This window comes from Ochotona princeps, chromosome 30, assembly GCF_030435755.1.
Source record: "Ochotona princeps isolate mOchPri1 chromosome 30, mOchPri1.hap1, whole genome shotgun sequence".
In the NCBI taxonomy this organism is placed as follows: Eukaryota; Metazoa; Chordata; class Mammalia; order Lagomorpha; family Ochotonidae; genus Ochotona; species Ochotona princeps.
In genome coordinates, this window is record NC_080861.1 from 14266270 (window position 1) to 14290928 (window position 24659).

A 24659-nucleotide genomic window follows, 5' to 3' on the forward strand; every position below is an offset into this window, starting at 1 on the left:
TCCATCAGAAGGAAACACCCACCATATTCTATCTGGGTCTTTAAAGCTATGAACATGCTCCATTAGCATCCCCAAATGCCAAAGAATGAGTGAGCCATCAGGAAGGAGACAAACAATTATATTCGCTAAAAGGATAATGTCTCATCCGTTACATAAATGTGATACCTTATTCTAATCTGGCATCAATATGGAAGGCATGTGAAAAATGAGTTTGCTGAGAGTTAACTGACTGCAGAGACTATTTTCAGGTCCTGTATTTTTTAAATTAATATTCAGAGTGGGTGATTCAGGTTTAGAAATAAATTTTTATAGAAAGATCCCACCAACTTGATGTGTTCATAATGCATGAAGAGTAGATCCATAATAGCTCTATTCTCCCTTCAACTTTGGGAAATATAAGATGTCATTAATTTAAATTAAGCTTGTATGCAGAATCTAATCAAGTGTATCAAGTAATATAGTTAGACTCAGGTGCTATTTAAAAATAAGAATAAATGCAAGAAAATAACCGATCATTTATTTTTGGGGGGAAACAGACTTTTTATTTAATGTTTTTAGTAAGAGTAATTGTACATATTTGTAGGGGATTATAATGTGTTATCTTGTATAATACCCAGTCCAGCAAAATACATTTGTTCCCTGAAACATTTAACATTTCCCTTAAAGTGAAAACATAAAATTTCCTATCGTTGAGATAGACATCAATACTACCTATACATACCCAAGTATGAAATAGAACCCCAGAAATTGTTAACTGATCTTCTGTTTACAACCCAGCAAGCGGAAGTTGACCTTTCTCCTTGCTTTCCTTCCTGTTCCTTTTTGCATTGCCTGGTAACTATCATTGTATTTCTAACAGACATGAGATCATCTATTCTTTAGACTGAACATTATGGGTGAAGTCATGCAATGCTTATCATTCTGTACTTGGTTTGTTTCATGGAACTGTGTAGCCTATCATCACATTCCTGTTTGTGCATATAGAAAGTTTTCATCTTCGTATGGCTGAGTATTATTCTGCTGTGTGTATGTATGATATATTCCTTATCCTCTCATGAATTAATGAACACAAAGGGTGCCTAATTTGCAAATCTTTTCTCTCATCTTGTCTCTTCGATGTGTTGACTATTTCAACTGTATTCGGACAACGTTTTAGTTTGATGAAATTTAATTTGCCTGTTTTTCCAATTGTTTTTCCTTTGGAGTCTGATGCAAAAGATCCTTGCCAATTCCAATATCCTAAAACGTTTTCCTCACATTTTGTTCTAATAGTTGTGGTGTTTCAGAACTCATATTTAGGTTTTTAATCCATTTTGAGGAACTTTGCACATGAGGAGAGATCATTTTCTATTTGCATTCTTTTTCCTTATGTGTATTTACAGCTTCTCAGCATAATTTATTTGAAAGATAACATTAGTTCCAGTGCATACCCTTAGCACATTTAGCAAAAATAAATTGACTGTAGATCTGTGTTTATTTTTAGGATACTCATTCTGCCCCAGAAGTGTATGATTTTTTAAAAATGCCAAAATAGAGGTTTTAATGATTGTAGCTTTGTAGTATATTTTAAAGTCAGATAGTGTAATGCTTCTTGTTCTTTTTGCTCTTGATTGCTTTGGGTTTCTGGAAGTTTTCTGTTTTCATGTGTGTTGTTTTTCTCCTGTGAAGATTATCATTATAATTTTGATAGGGATTGCAGTGAATGTGTAAATTATTTGGATAGTTTACACATTTTAATTATATTGATACTTCCTATATTTATCATGGATATATTCCCATTTGTCATGCTCTGTGCTATGTTTCACCAATAATTTACAATTTCCATTGCATATAGGTGATGCTATTCTGAAAGTTGTGTGTTAAAGCGCTCCACTATTGTATTGTATTCCTCCTTTTAGTCATTTTAGCATTTGTTTGATGCCTTTGAATTAGTCGATATTGGAAATGTGCATGTTTGAAATATTATTTCTTCTTCTGGATGGAGCTCATTATCAATAAATAATGATATTCCTGGTCATTTTTAATTTTGCTTGATTGGAAATCTATTGTGTCTGATAGCAATGCAGCACCTCTCAATTTCTTTTCAATTCTTTTTGCTAGCATATCTAGCTCCTTTATCTCTAACAACAATTTAAAGTAAGGTCTGGTAAAAGTGTATGTGCCCCAGAACTTTTCTGTTTGCTCCAGGTTATCAAATTTGTTTTCACATATTGTTTTTATATATTTAATTCTTTGTAACTGAATCTTATTTTTTGTTTCTCCTTGGTTAGTGCTTTTTTTAAATCATTGCAAACAGGAATTCTTCATTTCATTTTTAAAAGTTTCATTTCATTTATTTTTTCTTTGAGTTTTGTTTTCTTTCACCAGTTTTCATTTGATTTATTCTTATGTTTCTAGCTCTGAAGGTTCACTGAATTTTTTTAGATTTTCCCTTATGTTTACTTTGTTATTGCCATGAAGCTTACAAGCCTTTAATCTATACAATCTGTTTTGAATTCAAAATAAATTAATGTTTTTATTTTATTTTATTTTATTTTATTCGTTGATTACATTGTATTATGTGATACAGTTTCGTTGGAACTGGGAATCACCCCACCCCTCCCCCCGCCCTCCCCCCATGTGGAATATTCCACCTTGTTGCATATCCACTGAATTAATGTTGATTATAGAGGCAGGGAAACAAAATAAGTAATCCTAATGAAGACCTCTACATTTGGGTTCTATTCTTTTCCACATTTTGAATCTTTTATACTACATATGGCCTCTATAATATTATCTCTCTTGGGGTATTTTAACGTAGTTTTTAGTGATTTTTAGCTCTTCAAGAGTAGATAGAAATTATTTGTATAACACGATTACAAAATTCGAGAACACTTAGTTTAAATTCTTCACCTGGGAAGTAGGAGATTTCTGTTTCTAGATGCTGGTTTCTGATTTCTTATTTGCTCTTCAGGTGAGATTGTAATGCCGTAGAAGTTGTTAATGCCTGTTGGTATGCATTACTCTGTACGTTAAGCCACTACGTAGAGTAAATCTGACTTCAGCTGTGCCTATTCTAGAACTTCTGAGCAGTCTGTTAGCTTGCTCTTAGGCTGCGGATACTTCTGTTTTTCATCACTAGATCACATGCCAAGTTGTGGCTTGCCCCAGGCCTCTGGCAATGTTTTTACGGATTCATTCTTATGATACTCCTCACACTCAAATTTGTCTCACATAGGCAAAGCAGTATACACGAAGGACTGCAAAAGGGGAAATCCATTACTACAAGCCATGACCTTGGCCTATTGTAGGCTCAGATTTCTCATTCTGTTTCCCTGAATGCCACAATGCTAGATCACGTCTTGAGCCCATAGCCTACCAAGATCATTGCATCCCAGGTAGGATCAATGCTCACACTGCTGTAGTCTGATAGTGAAGTAGGCTCGTTGGTAATGTATCCCTTGTGAAGGTGCCTGGCTATGTGTATAGTGGTTCACATTGAGTTTTTAGTGGATGATTGCTGGTGTCTCAAACTCAGCAGCTATTCTGTTTCAAATTATGGTGATCTATTCTTTTAAAATAATGTTAAACTGATATTGCCAAGCTAGATTAAAATATCTTTACAATTTTATAAACAGCATACAGATTTATAAAATTCACTTCATAAAACAAAATCAGTATAAGACAGTATTGTAGAAGAGCTAACTAATGATTTGTAAAGATTTGTTTATTTAGAATTCAGAGTTATAGCAAGAGGATAGACACAGACACAGAGAGAGAGAGAGAGAGAGAGAGAGAGAGAGAGAGAGAGAGAGAGAGAGAGATGATTGATGATCCATGCAGTTCATTTCCCAAATGACGCAGTATCCAGGGGCATGGCCAGGCTGAAGCCAGGAGACTGGAATTCCTTCTGAATCTCCCATGTGAATGGCAGGGGCCCAGGTAGGTAGATCATTTTCTACAGCTTTTCCAGACATAAGTAGCAGCCAACTGGGTCAGAAGCAGAGCAGCATGGGTTCAAAACTTGTGTTCCTGTTTGAGATGCTAGTGAATCTTATCTTACTGTACCACAACGCTCTTAACAACGAATTCAAAAATGCTTCCGAATGCTAGTTGGTGAATATATGAATATGATAAGGATTGTGTATGTTATGTCAAAGATATCCTTTTTAGTGTGCGAATAGGCACTGTTCACATTGCCTAAAGAGGAGTCACATGGAAAGAATTAAGGTTAAAGTTTATTCACTTCATTGACTTTTACCCCTACCCCTCAAAGTTCAAACCCCCAAGGATGCTGGCTGTGGGTGCCATTCAGTCTCTTTTTACTGTGGGAAACAACAGGATCCTGAAGTGAACAGGATTTGCCTGACTGCTTCTCCAGCCGGAAGGCAGAAGACAGTGCCACGCAGGTGCCTGTTTCCAGGCATCTCTCCCTAATTTGAACCCAGATTTGCTCTAATATCAGATATTGCTTTCCACTCATGGGTGTCATGATTGAAGGAAAACTTCCTGAGGATTCTTGAACTGAACTCTAAAAAAATGAAGTGAAGTTGAAACCTAATAAATTCAGGAATACCTTTTATCTCAGGGTTTTTGTCTTGCTCTTCTTCAGCGTATGCAAAAGGAAAACGTGAAGGCTCTATCTGTCTTATGATTTTTTATTCTATTCAAGTCCTTTGACAAAAACATCACTTACAGAGACTTAATATGATTCTTAAAAGCATATTGTGTTGGCCCTCTTTGTGTTCAGGTTGGTTCAAGTCTTTACAAACCGACTGAACTTTATTTACCTTTGTTCATTGTTGATTTTGTGGGTCAAGAAGAATGCAGTAGCAGTCATGCAGAAAGTTCCTGTTTGTCAGCGTGCAGGTTCAGAGATGAACTGTAACCAGTGGGCCATTAAGTACCTTCTCTTGTTGCTCAAAGCATGTTATACCTTTGCGAAATAATTGTTAATAGAGTGTTATTGTAATTGAGCCAAGGAATGGAATTCCTGTAACTCTAAGCAGAGGAGAGGCTGTCAAGTGCCCTATGTTGTGGGCCATTGTTTTGTGGCTTTGTGCTTTTCTGAATGCGAAGCCTGGAGTATACTTAGGAATGAGGAAATAAAAAAGCACAATATTTTAAATTGTTAATTGTGTATTTTATTTATTAGAAAGGGGTAATGGGGTGTTGGATGAAGGCAAGAGAAAAGGGAGAGAGAAAAAAACCTTCTAGCTAATGGCTTGTTTCTCAAATTTCTGCAGCAGCCATGGCTGGGCCAGGCTGAAGCTGTGAGTCTGGAACTGGTTCCAGTCGGCCTTTTGGATAACAGGAAGCCATGTACTTGAATCAGTCAGCATGTGCTGCTTCTAAGTGAATCCACTAATGGGAAGTCAGCTCAAAAGTGAAGATGGGAGTGGAACCACAATTTCAGATATGGGATGTAGGCATTCCAAGCTATAACTTACTGCTGTGTCAAATACCTGCTCCTCATGTGCATGCATGTACAATAGGAATATTGTAACACTTACAGAAGTTGCTAACATGTGATTGTATTCCATGAGATTTCATTTTTTGTCACTTAAAACTGAGATCATCTTTTTTGTTTGTTGTTTTTGCATACGCTGAGTTAAATGAAATAGAGGATTTCCTACAGTACTGACACAATAAGACTATTTTCACATTCTAGGTCAACCATCAAATTGCAACATTTAATTTACCATACAGTAATCTTTCATTTCATCCTTAAAAAATCAGTTTTGGTCCAGAAGGTACTTACAGTTTTACAAATAATAAAGAAGAATTTCTATCTAAAGGGTATGCATTCCTAGTGTGAGATTGTAATAAATGTTTTAGATTTCTTATATTTTTCTCCTTTTTGGCATTTACATTTCCTTAATACTTTGGGTGATGAAAGAACATTCAAACAATTTTTGTTTCTCTCTCTCTCTCCCCCTCTCTTTTCTTTATAATAGTGTTAAATATATATGAGGACACTTAAAATGTTCATGGAAAATAACCATTTTATTGCCCAGAAAATCTGAAATCCAAACAAATCAAGAAAAATGCATATTACAAAAAAAAATACACAGGAGCTTCTTCTGACTATCCCACGTGGTGCAGGGTCCGCAGGTTTTGGGCCATCCTCTGCTGCTTTGCTAGGTCACAAACAGGGAGCTGGATGGGAAAAGGAGCAGCCTGGATATGAACCACCACCCATATGGCATCTCAACGGATGTTAGGCAAGGATTGTAGCCACGAGGCTATCTCGTGGGGCCCAACAGGTTTATTTTTGAAGGCTCCGTCCAGTGTCAGTGTTAATGTGGAGAAGCATATTCCTAAATGTGAAGAACTGATGAGGGACAGTTCTTCAGAAACGGACACTTCAGTGTGAAGTGGAAGTGCAGATCTTGCTTGTTTGGCCTTTTCCTACTCAAATGTGTTTGTCCCTATATTCATTAAGATATGCTCAATGTCTTCTCTTAGAATAACATGAAATCTCTCTCTCTCTCTTTCTCTCTCTTTCAGGTATGGAAAAATTGTGTCCACAAAGGCAATTCTTGACAAAAACACGAATCAGTGCAAAGGTATGTGTGAAGGCCTCCGTCTGGGGTTCTTGCCGCCACATTTGATCAATGGTTTCTGCACACAGGCACCAACTTCAGAGTGATCATAAAGTACAGTGTGTGACATCCCTCTTTAATAATGCTAATGCTTTGATGAGTTGTATTCCTGGCAACATTGCTCATTAATTTTTTTCATTAACAAACAAAATGAAAATCACAAATCAGAACAAGTATCAAATTGCTTTAGCATAAAACTAAATTACCTACTAACAACTTTGGGTTGTCTGATTTGAATGATATCATCGGTGATGCAAATTGATTTCCCATATAAAAGTGAGAAACACTGGGGAAAACGTTTTCAGCAGAACACGTTTTAATTTCTCTGTTCTTTAAAGCTTTAGCAACATTGGTTGACTAGGAATGTTTACTGATGGGTCCATTGTATTTAAGCTTCAGCCATAAATGTCTCCCAGGATTTCAGAGTTTGTATCTTATTAAGTTAGGCTTTTAATCCTTTGGAAATATGTCTGAAGTCATTTGACTATGTCTGTGGCTTATGTTTGTTCATGACTGAGAATCCCATATACTTTAAAGGATTGCATTAACTTATTGGGAACGATATAGAGTCTCTCTTGCATAACCTAGTTCTTTCTGGGAAACTGGAATGTTTTTGAAACATATGTTAGTTGTTATTCTTAATCCTGTCTTTACTGTAATACTGAAAGCAAGCAGTTTGGTAGCCCAAATATTGTCCCAATTTGACAGACTACTATAATGTGCACGAATTCTAGAAAATAGCAAACACACATTTCCATAAATATATTAGCTTTCTTGAGTAATGGTAGTCAAATTGTATTCAGTAGTTTAAATAGAAAGTATTTCATGTCTCTTATAAAGTCAGAAATATACCAGGTACTATACAACAAAGAATTTGATGATGTAGTTTGGCTGTCTACTAGTTTAATTTCTATTTGCCAATGAAGAAAGGAACTAATTCTGATACTCTGGCTTGGGTTGTTGAATCTGTCTGGTATCCAAAAATAATGTGGAATGTAATATGGGAATTCCATTTCAGGGAATAAAGTTTATAAAAGAAAGGCAGAAAAAATGAAGTTGGGAAATGTTGACCTTGAGTAGGAAGGATTTCAGAAGGCAGTTGAGTAGACCTACAAAAAATACATCAGTAATAATGCTGGCAAATAAATAAGTGGTCATGTTTTAGAGACTTTACAAATGTTATCTCAGATATCTTGATATTTTTTATTTCATACCTTCAACTTAATTTTTCATTTTGTATGGTATCAGTTTTCTGAACATTTACAATTTCTGTGAGTGGGGAAGATATCTTTTCCATTTATTGAGGAAAGAAGTCCAGAAGAACTCATAGTATGTTTTGGGATGAAGGTGATAAACTAAGTGTTGGATGTATTTAGTCCGAGGCCCCAAATTAAGATCCAGGTAGGTGATATCACAGATCAGTCTGCAAAAAAAAAAAAAAAAAAAAAAAAGTCATCATTATTGTTGGTGACTGAAGTCAACAGAGTGGATAATATCATCAAATAATCATTTGTTGAAGAGGCAATAGGGTGAGGTGTATTAGGGTGAACGACTGACAGTGCAGGGAGATTTATAAGAAAATTCAAACCATGATTAAGGGGTAGCATGTCCCTCTTGGCTGGTGAAATGCTGATGGTATAGTAGAAGCATTAGAATGCTAATTCTGTTGCCCTCAGACCAGCCAGACAGTTGTCATACACTTTAAACTTACAGATCTGAGAAATTTGAAGTCCTATTTCAAGCAGTTAATATGTTTTGAGTACCAGTTAGAGGCACAGTTGTCTCATAGACAAGCAATACCTGGAAATATTGATAAATCCCGTGAAATCTCTAATGGCTGTAATGGCACAGGATCATTCTGTGTGCAAAGTGTTCTGCAACAAAGATGTATGTTGTCACTCTCCAATGCTGGAGATAGCAAAAATGTAAACTGACAGCCAGAAAGAACTCTTGTGTCATTGCGAGGATGTGGAGAGGAAAGAATGTAAGTGAAAGTAGTCCATCAGGCTTTCCGTAAAGATATTATCTAATATGTGCATGTGTGCTAATCTGGAAAAATCATGCTGAGATATACAATTTACCCCAGTCACTAAATAATTTGCACATTTTTGTAACTGCTCACATAATTATCTGTCTCTCCAAGAAGAGTTTGAAAATCGATGAAGATGGGCCCTGTGTATTCTAGGATATTTTTCTCCAAAGTGAGATGTATGCAGGAGGGGTGCAAGATTGTTGATTAGTAATGCTAGAAGAAAACATTGCATTTATATCAGCTTTGCGTAAATGTCTTACAGCATGTTTCAGTATAATCTTACAAGTAAGTATGTTTTAAACAAATGAGTAAATGTTGGGGTTTTGTGCTTCAATATATTAGCATTTTAGTGAGGAGGGCTTAAAAAGTAATTTGGAAAACACCGCCTTCAAATATAATAAGCATGAATGAATGCAGAGGGTGAAAGTAAGGAGGGGATGTGGAGGCAGCCTAGGAAAATGATCATTGAACGACGGTTAACGACCATTCTGATAGTGGGCTATCCGCTCTTTTTTCTGGAAGGTAGTGTGAAGGCATCAGCATGAGGTGGCCATGATACAGTGGAACCACCTCCAGTTGTTTTGTGTTGGTTGCAGCATTTGGAACCTCGGTTTAGCAATCATGCCATCTGAATCACAGCCTCCATCAATGTGTGCAGAGGTGCACCACAGTGAGGAGTCATGATCAAAGCATACTCCTCACTTTGTACTTTGGGGAAAATATTATTAATTTCATGATACAATATATTGCCTTTTAGAAAAAAATGAAATATTTAAATAAATACAAGTACATACGATTATCTACATTTTAGGGAAACTTCCTCATAATTGTTAGGGATGACCAGGGGGACTTGTTGCTCAGATTGGGAGAACTATATGAAGTTATCAAAGAGGTCAAGGAACTGTTCCTGTATATGCTCACTGGAATCGTTAAGGAACAACATAAGGGTGGTGGTGGGACAGTATGGTTTATCTGGAAGATATTCACTGAGAAATAATGGAGACTGATACTAGAGGTCTGCACATCATTGTAATGTGGGTTAGTTGTCTACACAACTTGAGAACCTGATTTCCCAGTTGGGAATTTTAGGTAGCAGGGAAAATATATAGGAAAAAAAAGGAGAAGAGAAGGTACCTACTCACTGGTTCAGAGGAAGGAGATGGGTGGAAGAACGGCAAAACCTTGAACAGGTTACAGGAGAAGTAGTGTCCTCTGGGGGGAAAAATGGGTGAACATTGGAAATATGAAAATCAAAATAATTTGCAGTGATGGTTTACAGCTATTCAAATAGTAAATATTAGCTTGGGTAGTCCCTCTAATGTTGGTTACTAATGTGAAACTGGTTCATCTATTCTTTCTTAGTGCCGTCCTAAATTGCTAGAACCCTTAGGAATGTCAGTGTGAAAAAGTTATGACGAGCATATTGTTGACAATGGTTAACCCACTGGGAACACTGATGCAAATTTTTATTCAAACACATTTAAGACACAGCTTTGATGTCTTTTCATTCTTAATATTGGGAAAAATGTAGGAAAGATGCAAATTCTAGCTTGTGGCAGAAACTCAGCTGTTGTGCAATTATTAAATGGCAACCATAAAATTATGCTATGTCAACTGATAGAAAATATTTATTATGTGAACTTAAATGAGCATCGAAGAATGCACAGTAATGTGTCTACGAAGCGTGGAGCTATATAAATGTGTGTGAGAGTCTGTAGTGTTTTGATTATGACGGTGGAAGAACCATACTGCTTGATTTGAATATGGTCTCCCCATTTAGTAGCTGTGTAAATAGTCAATTACTCAACTTAACCAATCCTTAGTTTTCCATATATAAAATGGTAATATTAATTGGGTCTGACTTATAGAGTATTGTAATAGTAAATGAGTTAATACATGAAATACGTATGTTACATTTTGCAAAGTAATGGCAATATTAATCAAATGAGAATATTTATGTTAATGTGGTAGAATTATGGGTGACATAGCATTATTATTTTAACATGACTCCAAATCTGGTTTTTTGTCTTTCCAGACATTTAAAAAAAATATACAGCTCTTGGAAAAGTTGAGCTGGCTTCAATTATGTTTCTATTTTGTTTTCTCTTTTTTATAAAAACCTGAATAGCTTATAAGAATGTATTTATTTTTGAAAAATATTTTCAAGTAAAAATAGTTACTTTTGTTCTTTAAACAACAGGTAGGCATTGAGTTCCTACTGACTAATGCCTTTTGAAAAAAATGGGTATTTATTTGAAAGGCAGAGTGTTAAAGAGCTAGAGATACTGTCCATCTGCTGGTTCACTCTCTCCAAAGACCACAATGACTGTCAATAGCGTGGAACTCAGCTAGGTCTCCCACATGGTGGCATAAAGCTGAGCACTTGGTCCTGTTTTGCTGATTTACTTGGGGTGTTGTTATAGGGCACTGAACTAGATGTGGAGCTCATAGGGTGTGAGTGTGGTCTCATATGGATTGCCAGTGTTACAGATGGCTGTTTAGGTCTCTAGGCCACCATGCTGGACTCTGACTGTTACTTTCCTAAGGAAAGGAATGAAAAGATGTGTGAGGTGGCTTCGTTAAACACAGTCTGCAAGAGCAGTGAGCCCTCCCTCGGGAAACAAAATTTGGATTTGTTCTTTTCTGGAGACACTTGGGTTCCTGGCCTTGCATGAAGACTATGCAATTAAAACCAAACATTGTGAAAACAAAGACTTATCTATATTTGTCTTTAAAATGGCATATAAATCCAGCTTTTCAGTAGTTGTTGATACGCAACATTTAATACACAAGGTGTTTTATACTAAATATGAGAAGGTACACACACTAGTTCTCTTGGAGATGACAAGGGAATCAAAATTAACTTTGATGTGTTAGCTAATAGGCTCTCATTCTTTTTTTTTTAATCATCAAGAAGAAAGGGTTTTGCTGTTACTGCATTTCATCTATACTTGGTAAGTCACTAGCGGAAGTCAGGGAGAGATGAACCCTCTCACTTGTCAAGTCCAAAAGGTGTCGTTGAGAACCCGTTCCACATAAACTCTTGCTTTGCAAAATTCTTCTTTCTGGGTGGTGGCTACTGCAGTTTTCACTATGGATAATAGGGCGATATAAAAAACAGTAACCATTAGGCCAAAATGGCCAGAAATGGCTGCATAAAGTGGTCAACAACACCAGATGGGATGTAATGGAAAACAGACCACGGTTCATTTCTGTGTTCAAACACAAGAACTACATTATAGATTGTACAAGTCACAAAGGTTTGTCCTGCTTTTTTGTTTTTCTCTCTGTATGTTTTCCTCCTAAGTCTGGTGTAATTGCTCATTTACAAAGTCAGGGAATATGAAATACAGAGAAGCTAAAAGAAGCTATTGAAAACAAGGCATGACACTTAAGAGACTTGTTTCTGCCTTTGTCTGCTTTTTTAAGTTTGGCTTCCCTTTTCTTTCACCTCTGCCACCCCGTTTTTCTGACAAGTTGTGTGTTGAGAGAAGGAGTTGAGCAACAGATGTGCCACAGGAAGTTTCTATGCTTGATAGCCGTAGGATAGAAGAGTATTAAGCGTATCCCAGATGTATCAGCTCACTTCCAAGAGTTGTACTCAGTGTTCCTTTTTTTTTGTCACAGACTGGTTGGATTAATCTTATGGAAGCTTATGGTGCCTTTGACATTTTGGGGACCCTTAAAATCAAAGGCAAACACAGTGTGCCAGAGCTCTGAAATCATCTGTGAAGGGTATCATTTACCCTTTATTAAATGGAATCTTCAATTCTTCTGTGAGGAAATAATTGTGCATGTTATAGAGACCACCAGGTTGGTTTCAATGAGGAGTGTGACTTGGTTTAGAACTGAATCTCTATAGCGATTTTAGACTCATAATCACATAATAAATTATATTTTGATGTATTTCTAGGTGGTTGAGCATGAGGCCATATGTTTGCATGAATTTAGAACTAGTCAATTTTATCTTTAACGTGATCTTTTTGTGTACTAACAGAGAACATGGATACAGAAGTGAGGGAGGTACAGATTTCTGTTTTAAAGCCCATGAGGTAGGGTGGGTATTATGCAGATTTTTAGACATTGCCCTATGGGCTATGAGAGAGCTCCTGAGACAAATCATTCCTAGCAAATGCCTCTGACAGGGATGCAATGAAATTGTTTCTACGAGTGCAATTATTTCAGGCTAGCGGAGCACAAACCTACCCAGAACTGGTCCACAAGGAAACCATAAACACCCCAGTGAGCCTTTTTCTTGTATCTTTTATTTCCTGAAGGAAGTGCAAACTAAATAAATGTTCTATGAAATTTATGTGTCTAAGGAATTTCATTTTGAGAAAAATATGCACCTACAGCAGGTGGGCTCGCACTCCGCTGAGCAGGAAGCTCATGAAACAAAATGATCTGAAAAAGCACATTTACTCAGATTTCAAATAATGAGATGAAGTCATTTTAAAAAGACAAAACAGTTGTGTTTTAAACAAGTACACTTCACTTTGGAATATGAGGTGTGTGATATTTCCCTAAACGTCTTCTGTGACTTTTACTCTAAATTTTTCTGGTGTTGATTTTACAGTGAATCACTGGAAATAAGTATATAAACATGTTGACCAACTTTGGTATTGATAGTATCTTATGATTTACTTCAATAAAAGGCGCATTTCTGCAAAAACTTTGTTAAAGCAGTGCATCGTTTTTTTTTCAGAACTGCCTTGTGATATTTTTAACATAAAATTTCCATCCTGAGCATATTTTAAGAAGATATATAATTTAGTAATCTTTTTTTTTAAAGGAGCTGTTTGTTTTTCATTGGAAAGTCAGATATTCAGAGAGGAGGAGAGACAGAGAAGATCTTCCATCTGCTGATTCTCTCCCCGAGCAGCCGCAAAAGCTGTAGCAGCACCAATCTGAAGCCAGGAGCCCAGAGCCCAGAACCTCTTCCAGGTCTACTACATGGGTGCAGGATCTCTAGGTTTTAGGTCATTCTCGACTGCTTTCCCAGGCCAGAAGCAGGGAACTGGATGGGAAGTAAGGCTGCCAGGATTAGAACCAACACCCATATGGGATCCCAGCACATGCAAGCAAAGACTTTAGCCACTAGGTTACCACGCTGTTGCGGCTGGCATTTTCAACACAGGGTCATTGATAAACTGGAAATATTTTATATTTCATGTGATTTTTTCATTCCCTTTTCAAACTGAAAAGGAGCAGAGAGAAGGAGAGGCTGAGATCTTTCATCTGTTGGTTCACTCCTCAGAGGGCTATAGTGGCCAGTGCTGAGCCATACTGAAGCCAGGAAGCCTGAACTTCCTCTGCGTCTCCCACATGGGTGCTGGGGGCCCAAGACTTGAGCCATCCTAGACTACTTTCCCAGGCTTTAAGCAGGGAGATGTATCAGAAGTGGGGTAACCATCAAAAACTGGCCCCCCATATGGGGTATGGGTGCTCCAGGCATAGAATAGCCTGATAAGCCATGGCTCTGGTCCCCTGTTTGTTTGTTTGTTTTAATTCCCTATGGGCTTCAGAGCCAGTTTATCAGTGACCCTGTGTTGAAAAATACCAGATACAAGAGTTGGTTGAACATATCAGACATTGTGGCAACTCAGGGTTTTTTGGTAAAGAAGACTGGTGACATATCAGTTAACCTAACAATCCTTTGTAACTTCACACGTCAGCCCGATGGACACTAGCATCTAACAACATTTCCAGCTTGTTTCTCCCGTAAGTTCCTGTATACAGAGAGGGTAATTAACCCATGATCAAACAGAGTAGAATAAAAGAGGTTAAGGAAGGAGAGAGAGAGAGAGAGAGAGTGAGAGAGAGAGAGAGAGAGAGAGAGAGAGAGAAAATATCCCAATGTCAGGGGTCAGGATAGAGGCTTTTTGTTGAGTTGTCCCAGGAGAGAAGCCTTCTTAGTGATGAAAGCAGTGAATAAACTCATTATAAACTTGGTACTCAGATAAATGTTCATGCTACTGTGATGTGCAATCAAACCCCCAACAAAGGATTGTTCAGCATGCTAGAATCCAGAAGTTTCTTAAAACATTCACACAATTCATCAGAGTGTTAAATTGAGCTATCTGGGTGGAGTGATGTTGTCTGGTTCAATATTGCCTTAAATATCTATATAGGGAGCCCTTTAGAGTAACCTGTATCGCCTTGCACCTCTCCTCTCCTCTCCTTTTCTCTTCTCTATTAGTTTACTTATATGAAAGATTGAGTTACAAAGAAAGAGAGGGAAAGACAGAGATAGAACTCTGCTATCTGCTGATTCACTCCCCAAATATGGCTGTGAAAGCCAGGGGTGGGACCGACCAAAACCTGGAGCCAGTGGATTCTTCTTGATATTCCACGTAGATACAGGGGCCTAAACACTCAAGTCATTCTTCACTGCTTTTCCAGGCTCAACAACAGGGAATATTGATGGTGCAACTGGGACTTGTATCTATGTAATGCAGTGCCTATATGGAATGTTGGTGTTACAGGCTGGGGCTTTATTTGCTACACCACAAAGTAAGCCCCAGCTTGCACTTTCTTACCTCAGCCAAATTGACTCATTTGTGTACCTGTGTGCTAACGTATCTTTGACTTTTGATAATCCCTACCGTTATTGGATTCAGATTGCTTTTCACGAGCGTGAGTATCCCCATCTTAGCCTTGAGAACAGAAAGCTGAATGTATGGTATGTCAGATGTCATGGGCCAGCATTCTAATGTGCCTGCCTGTTTCTCAAACTTGGTTCTTTGTACTATTTGACTTTGTACAATTTAACTTTTTTCCAACTATATATAGGTTTATATCTTGTAAGTAAATGATTCTTGATATTATCAATGACAAGATGGCTCAAACACAGTGTTTTGAGTTTATATAAAAGCCGATTGTAAAAGAAACAAACAATAATTCCTACATGCCTGCTTCAATGCCAGTAAAATTCAAGATGTGTTTCTCACTTAATGTAACTATTACAAATACAATGGATATTATGCTTTGATGAGTCAGGCTGCTCTATAAGGTATTTTAACCTGGTTTTCCTTTTGTATTTTGAGAATGGTTTTCTCCAAACTTCCACTTTCCCTCTTGTTGCATTGACATTACAGGTCATCTTGTGTGTTCATTTAAATGCGAGCAGCCATTTGTTAAAATTTCAATGGGAATGTAGCTTCCGAATTGTGGGGAGTGTTGGGAAGACAGATCAGGCTGATATTATCTCTTGTTCTCAGCTCTCAGATTGAGGCAAACGCTTTTTGCAAAATCCTGTATGATAGAGTTTCACAGAAAATAACTTTCCTTTATCTGAGTTCAGCTATCTTTGCCTTGACGTATCAGTGGCAATGGGGTTTAGAGTTCGAAAGAATCCACTTTATCCCAGTTACTTATCCAGGCGCCCTTCTTTTCTTTAAAAAACTAGCACTTGTGAAGACTTTTTGAGGTCATACTCTGCTTGATGAATGAACCAAGGATAAACAACTCTTTTCTATTTGGATTTGAAAGGTATGAAAGAGTTTCATCCCAAAGACCTTTCCTGGTTTGAGTTTTATCTAGGGAGCAGTTCTTGAAGCAAGTTATCCAATGCCCACGGAGGCCAGATGTTCTTAAGCTCCAGGTACCTAATTCCCCTTTGTCGGGAGGTCTAATCTAAGGTTACCTTGTGTACTATTCTTTTCTGTGCTGGAATATTTGTGCCTGCAGTTTTTCTGATTCTTATGCTCAAATTCCTACTTTTTAAAAATTCTCACTCGAGTTTTCTCTGCTCAAATGTTTATTTTAAATTATGTTTATTAAAAAAGATTATGTTTATTTTATTTATTTGAAGGATGGAGTCACACAGAATAGGGGAGAGACAAAGAAAGAAAGATCTTGCATTCACAGATTTGCTTCCCAGGTAACCACAATGATCACGACAGGAACTAGTGGAAGCCAGGAGCTTGGGACTCCATCAGGGACTCCCACGCGGGTGACAAGGGGCCCAGGGACTTGGGCAGTCTTCATCTTCTGCTGGGGCATTCCCTGGGACATTACCAGGAAGCTAGATCAGAAGCAGAACATCTGAGACTTGAATAGACATGTACAGTAATGCTCAGAGTCTCATTCCCTGTCTTGCTGGTGTATCCTTAAGAGTCTTCTTGCTCAGGCCTGGCAGTGTGCTTCCAGACACTTGTCTGATAATTCTGTTCTCCATATTGGGACTATCAAGAGAATTATTCTTCCAACACTGTTGTCTGCATGCAATCTGATTTTGCTGTTGGGAGTTTGTGACAAAACAAAAGGCATCCATTTCATGTACATAATCTAAACCAAACCACTCTCAGGCAGAGCATGGATGTATTATCTTTGTTTCTTGTCAAGTTGGAAATTGTTTGCCAAAGATAGCTATGAAATACATTTGTACTGGAAACAATAACATCCTACGTAGCGCAGTATGCGTGTTCCTCCATGGTGACCAGTTAGCTTTGACATTGCTAGAGTTTTAGGGAAATTTTGAGCAGACATTGAGGAAAATACAAAGGCTTTCTTATTTTAATTTAACTCCAGAATTAATGTATTACCTGGAGCGCTATACCCCAAGTGGTTTCATCTGAGTTTTGTTCTCTAAACAATTTGTAAATTCCCAGCCCTTATTTGCTAACGACACATGTGTGGAAATGTGGAAATTCAGAGATACCATGACCTTCAGATTCACTCTGAAAGACAAAGTTGGTCTCTAAGTTTAGAGATGAAGCACTTCCTTCTTGCTAGCCAGGAAATGGACTGATGTGTTGCCCAGATCACACATATGTCTGATCTGTTCCACTGAATAAGGGAAAAAAATGACCTCCTGGGAAATAAATGCGTCATGAAGACTCGATTCTGTCAGTCCAGGCAGAAGGTCATTTAAAGTACACAGACCTTCACAACTTGGGGGAAAAAACACAGAGCATGGACCTAAATGAAGTAGAAATGAATGATAATTGGGCCAAGTTACTGATCTTTAAAAATCACCTCTGCTAACAATTTAAGAAAAAGTAGGGAATATATCGTTTTATCGTTAGATTGTGCAATCATATTCTTTTAGGGATAAATATACAATCACGTCATATTTTTTTTAAAAATGAGGTTTTGAAGCATGTATACATTGTTTTAGGGCCTTCTTGGGCACAGTGGTGAAGATGTCCCTTGGAATGCACACATCCCATTCCTGAGTGCCTGGGCTCCAGGCTCAGCTCCAGTTCTAAATACCGCATGTTACTAATGCATAGCATGGGAGGGCACAGTTCAAGTGTTGCATCCTTGTGACCCACATGGGGAACCTGGACTGAGTTTGCATACCCAAAGTTTGGCCAAACCGAGCCCTGGCTGTTGTAGGCATTTAGGGAATAAACTGGCTGATGGGAGATGTTTTTCTCTCTTTGTCTTTCTGTCTATATATTTCAAATAAGTTTAATAAATACATATTTTTAAAAATTAGTACATGTATAATCTCACAAATGTTGAGAACATTTCAAGCCATCTTATCAATATGTAAGAATATAATATTTTGGATTGTTTTCAATCCTGTTATCAAAAATTATTTGGCTCTACTTGTGTGGATGACCTTCTGGGTTTTTATTCTGTTCCGTTGATCTTCTTTTCTATTTCTGTACCAGTACCAGACTGTTTGATGACCACTTGCCTCTGTTATTGCCCGAGTTCTGGAATCATGGTTTATCTGGCTTTATTTTTATTCTCCAGGGTATCTTTGGCTATTCATGATTTCTTGTGCTCCCAAATCAGTTTTTGTATTGTCTTCTATATTTCTGAGAAGAATGTTGTTGAGATGTTGATTGGGATCATATTTAATCTGTATATTACTTAAAGTAATATGGGCATTTTGATCTTTTTGACTCTGCTGATCTAGAAAAATGGTAAATTTTTGTTGGTAGATCTTTGATTTTTGCAACAGAGATGCATATGCCATGTCTTTGGCTACATTTATTTCAAGGTATCGAAGAAACTTCTCTGCTATTTTAAAGGTGACTCTGCTTAAAAGTTGTTTCTCAACCATGAGGTTGTTCATGTATATTACTACTTATGTTCACTGATTTTGTACTCTGCTACCCTGCCTAACTCTCTTATGTTACGATAGTCTCTTTACTGAATCTTTTGATTCTCCTATGTATAGACTCATGTTGTCGACAAATTGATAATTGTAATTGCTCATTTCTAATTTGAATTCCTTCAATTTATTTTTCTTGCCTAATAGCTTCAGCAAGGGCCTCCAATACCATTCTGAGTAGTAGTGTTGGAAGTGGACATTCTTATCTAGTTCTAGATATTAGTAGAAAAGCTTTCAGTCTTTCCTCATTCAGTATGTTGTTAACATGGGTTTTTCATAAATTGCTAACTTGATGTCTTCATTATTCTCATGTAGCTTAGCAATTCTCCCAGAATCATTTGCCAAAAAGAGTCGTTTCTCCATGGTATTTTCTTAGTGATTTTATCAAAGTACAATTGGATGTTTGGAGTTACTTCTAAGCTCCTTATCCTGCCATATCGGTCTATGTGTCGTAAACGTTCTTTTGATTCACTAATTTTGATCTTATTTGAAATATGAATGCCTGTGAATGGTAGAGAAAAAGAATGGTGGAGAGATCTTTCACCCATTGTTTTAGTTTCCAAATGCATGCAACATTCAGATCTTGGCCAAATGGAAGCCAGGAATGCAGGACTTGCCTCCTACGTTTGTAGCAGGGATTCCATCACTTGTGCAATTACCTGCAAATTTCCCAAAGTGTGAATTAGGAAGAAGCAGGACTCCAAAGCAGAACTGGGGCTCACTGACATCCTAACCTTTGCAACAAAGTTATCTGTTTTCATGGCAATATCATGCTGCTCTAATAATGATAGCTTTGTATCATATTTTATAGGCAAATAATAAAATGTCCTGTGATTTGATATTTTTACTCAATGTTGTTTTACTTATTTGAGTTATTTGTGCTTTCCATAAAGATATTAGGATTTTTTTCCCTAGCTCTGTGAAGAATGTTATTGATACTTTCATAGTTTTATATTTAATTTTGCATTATGAAATTTTAGTAACGTTCAATCTTCCAATTCACAATTACGGAATTTGTTTGCATTTTTGTGTCTTCTTCCATTTCTCCATCTGTCATTTTCTTTTCTGGTTGTTTCCTTGTCTGAATTTGATATAGATATTGAAATGAGATAATGCTGACTTCATTAAATACACATAGGAGTATTTCTTCTCTTTGGGAAACATCTAAAATGAGTTATTGTCAATTCTTCTTGAAGTACTTGGTAAACTCAAGTGTGAAAATGTCATGTGCTAGAATTTTAGCTGAAGATAGCTTCTTACACTGATTACATTTGTTTACTTGACCATTACTCTGTTTAGATTTTTCAGTGTTGGAGTTATAGTGTATTCAGTAAATTTCTCCATTTCTTCCAGACTATCCAAGCTTTTGATGTAAAGTTCAATGATTGATAGTAGTATATTCTGTTCCTTTTTATTAAGGCATTGTCAATTGGATTGTCTCTTCTTTCATTTCTCATTCTATTTATTTCAGACTTCCTTTCATCATTATCTACCTGAATGACTGTTAATTCCATTTAACCTTTAAGAATTCCAACTCTTCATGTCTTTTTATATTTTTGCATCTTGTTTTTATGTCTTTTTCTGTTCTAATAGTTATTATTCTCTTGTCTCTCACTTCAGTTGTTGTGTGTGTGTGTTTTCCCCCTAGAAGTGTAACATGAGCATGCCTCTTCTTTATCTGGTTTCTTTCAAAATAAATTGGCTTTTTTATACAAATATATTTTAGGAATCATTACATCTTCCTTACCCATTAAGGAAATAAACTCAGTCATAATTTTTCCTAAAGAAGTAATATTTTAGGCATGTGGAAGCTCTACACAAATATAATCGTCACTTCATTTTTACTCTAAACTTGAAAATAACCTAAATATTTAAAATGAGAAATTATGAACTCTGGTTAGAATAATGGCGTATTTTATAATTATTTGGGAAAATAATTGCTGAGAGTATGGAAATCATGGAAACTAGCTGTAGGGTTATGGTAAGGAGGAAAAACAGAAAACAGAAATTTCTTCTTTTTTTTAAAGATCTGTTTTTTTTTTTTTTATTGAAAAGTCAGTTATACAGAGAGGAGCAGAAACAGAGAGGAGGATCTTCTGTTCGTTGATTCACTCCCCAAATGACTGCAATGGCCAGAGCTGAGCTGATCCGATCTGAAGCCGGGAGCCAGGAACCTCTTTTGGGTCTCCCTTGCGGATGCGGGATCCCAAGGCTTTGGGCCATCCTTCACTGCTTTTCCAGGCCACAAGCAGGGAGCTGGATGGGAAGTTGGGCCACCCATATAGAATCCCAGGGCATGTAAGCAAGGACGTTAGCTGCTAGGCTACCGCACCAGCCCTAAAACAGAAAATTCTATGCATGATCTTTTAACAGCTAGGTCAGCACATGTTGTAAGGTGCTGTTGCTTAATATGTATACTGACATGTGGGTCTGTGTCTTTTTCTAGACTTTTCATCTTTGGAGGAGGGCACATATTTTGCCATCTATGCAGAACCCAGGCGTAGCACATAATTAGAACCAGTTACTGTTTAATTAACTAATTAAAAGGTAGAAAGAACAAACATAAAATTGTATCTTTGATCTGAGTTCAACTCCAAAAAAGTAATGCATGTGGAAGGTTATGAATTTCAGGGAATGTTGTAGCAGCGATTAGAAGAATTTTCTGTGTATGGGAATATTGATTTTGAATCTACTCTTCATGAAAGAACATTTATTATGGAAAATGGTAGTGACAGAGCTGCATCAGCATAATTTAACAATATTGAACTGTAGCATGAGGAAAGCATGCACAACAGTGCAGAAACTGAAAAAACGGGTGAATCTTCATTAAAATTAAGTCACATGTGTAAATCTAGGATTTCTGTTATTTACACTGAGATGTCAAAAATGGTCAAAGTTTAGAGTGAGGATGATGTCCCAGCAGGTTGCACCACCACTTGGGACACCCACTTCCTGCATCATAGTGTCCGGATTTGAGGTCTGAGCTTCTCTTCCAGATTCCTGCTCATGGGAACTCTGGAAAGCCTCTCTCTCTCTCTCTCACACACTCTCTCTCTATCTCTGTGTGTGTTTGTGTTTCTCTGTGTGTGTGTGCCTATAACTCTTCTGCTGAAATAAATACAATGAAATAAATAAACTTGAAAGATCATCAACTGGGCCCAACACGGTAGCCTAGCAACTAAAATCCTTGCCTTGTGTGTGTGTGGGGATCCCACAGGGTGTCGGTTTGTGTCCCTGCAGCCCTGCTTTCCATCTAGCTCCCTGCTTGTAGCCTGGGGAAGCAGGAGAGGACAGCCCAAAGCCTTGGGACCTTGCCCCCACGTGGGAGACCCAGAAGAGGCTCTGGGCTCCTGGCTCTGGATTAGCGCAGCACTAGCCATTGTAGTCACTTGGGGAATGAATCAATGGAGGGAAAATCTGTATGATTTTGATGTTGATGAGCAGTTGGTATAAAATTGTATCTGTTTGTCACGGAACTATAGAGTGCACAGGTTGTTGTTAAGCACTGATAGACACTCATGGGTCGTTCGGAGATCAATTGCCGTCTTTAAAAGTGGTTTAATCACGTGATTTCACTCCTACAGACCTGTGTGTGATTTGTTATTCCATGCCTTATCAAATCTGAGTTTCACAGGATAGCCTCACAGGGCATTCATAGCATGGATTACCCCATTGTATTCCAAGTACCTTGCCACTGAATAGGTGGCGCTTCCCTAGGACACTGCGCTTACATCGTCTCTGCGTTTGTACTCTGTTCTTTGTCTTTCCCCTTAATGCTCCTGTAACCTCCTCCTTCACTTATATTACTGGAAAAATTGAAATTAGAATTGTCCTTGCCTGCTTTCACTCAGTAAAATACATTTCTTATTGCCTGTGTCAACTATTTCCAGCATTGCTCTAGTTGCTTAAGTTCTGTTTTACTGCAAAATCATGAACAGATGCCCTGTATTTTTTTCTTCCTTTTTAAGAAAGACAGTATTTAATTATTTGTTTATTTGAAAGTCCAAGTTAACACAGAGGGAAAAGAGAGAACAAGGTTTTTCACCCACTGGTCCCCTCCTCGGCCTGGATCCAGGAGCTTCCTTAAGGTCTCCGTCTGGGTAGCAATGACCCAAGTTCTTGAACCATCTTGTGCTGTGCACATCAACACAGACCTGGAGCAGAAATACAGCAGCTGGGACGCAAATTAGTGCCCATATAGGATGCCAGCAGTAATAGGATGCCCAGATTGCAAGCACAGCATTACCCATTCAGTCAGAACAGCACGGGCCTCCTACTTTTGTTATTTAAGACAAGTCTCATACGCCAACTATTTGCTAGGACCTCATTGTATGCTTTACATATAGTTCGTGATGAAATAGTTTGCACCTCTCTTTACTACAGGACAGAGGAGGAAAATCTTTCAATCCACACAAAACAGTGGATTCAAGTTAAGTGTTGGGGCCCAGTGATGCAGCCTGTGAGGCGGTATCCCATTTGGTCACTGGTTTGAGTCGTGGCTGCTCCATGTCCGGCACTGCTGACTGTTAATGTGCCTGGGAAAGCAGTGGAAAATAGCCCAAGTGCTCGGTTGCCATCATTGCCATTCTTGTAAGAAAGCTTCTTGGCTTTGGACTAGCTCAGCCCCAACAATTGCAGCCCTTTGGAAAGTGAATCAGTTAGTCAAAGAACTCTTTTTCAATCTCTCTCTGACTGGCTCTCAAATCAGTATTTTAAAGAAAAATTTCAAACGTTGTTTTTAAAAATAGGCTTGACTCTCAAATTCAGCAGTGATCCTAGTAACACATGCGGAAAGATGACAACATGTCAGTTTCATATTTGTGTCCAGCCTATGCATGCAACAGGTGTTCCCTCTGCCCACAGGTGCTGGTGCCTTTACAGTCTATATGTTTAGTTTCTTGATTTTCTATGGCAGAAACCTGAACTGCCCATTCAATGTAACACTGCCAACGTCTGCTCTTACTTATACAAAGAAGAAGCAGAAGAGTTGATTCTGTTAGTGTAAAAAGTTGGAAGTCATGGACCCTACTTATGCATCTAATCATGTCGTATGAAGAAGAACGCCGTTTCTGCGTTTATTGGGAGAAAATTATTCAATCACTCCACCATTCATATGAATAGAAACAAAATGATTTCATGTCACAGCTTTAAATTGGAGATCAATTGTGTGTTGGGAAATAATGGAAACACATGTGTCACAAGATTAACTAAAAGCAGAGATTTCATTTCAGTTCATGTTCAGAGCCATTTTGCTGACAGTGTGCTCCTGGGCTTGAAATTCCTTGGAGAGCAGAAGTTGGAAAGTTAGAAGGCAATATTTTCTTGTAACATTTGGCTTAAATTTGCATGCACTTAAAGTTCTCATACTATAGTCTTCCAATGTTTCAGATTCATTTGGCCAACATATACTTTTGCTTATCATTTCAAAACTCTTCCTTTTTATTAATGAAAAATAAACAAATGCAAGAAAAATAAATGGGACCATCTATACCAGGGAAATGCTGTCTTCCTTAGTAGTCTGTACAGAGTTGGGATTATTAAGAAAGGAAAGGATTCATCTCATAGTTTTTTCATCATGTTGGTTAGTAAATAAATGCTGCACAAACTCAAACTTTCATATCTGGTCATTTGGAAAAAGTCAAAGAAATGCTGATTTATTCCATAGCCACATTATATGTTGAGAATAATGGATGAACTCTGATTCATTGTGATTCCAGTCTGGAATTTGTCATCTAGAGCATATAATGATCCCTTCTCCAATTCAGTAATTAGGTGGCTTTTTTTTGCAAGTATTCCTTAAATTAGCAACCTAAAAAAATCTGAAAACTGTTAGATTCGATATGGAGATACACATGTAATTCCACTTATCTTGATTTTCTGTTTGATGTTTGGTCCAACCTGCTTCTGATTTCCTTTCCACCAAAACACGGACCTAGAGGCTTGAACATTTACACCAAAGACTTCAAGAAAG

The 24659-nt window shown here is 37.5% G+C and overlaps 1 protein-coding gene across 9 annotated transcripts in view; it reads left to right on the forward strand.

Annotated features, from left to right (window-relative positions):
- Positions 1-24659, forward strand: part of RBMS3 (RNA binding motif single stranded interacting protein 3) — a 1058437-nt gene that overhangs the window by 679261 nt on the left and 354517 nt on the right. For all 9 annotated transcript variants that reach the window (XM_058657125.1, XM_058657126.1, XM_058657127.1 and 6 more), the window contains one exon: positions 6490-6548. In XM_058657125.1, coding sequence (XP_058513108.1) covers positions 6490-6548 — 59 coding nt within the window. The remainder of the gene's footprint in view (positions 1-6489; positions 6549-24659) is intronic.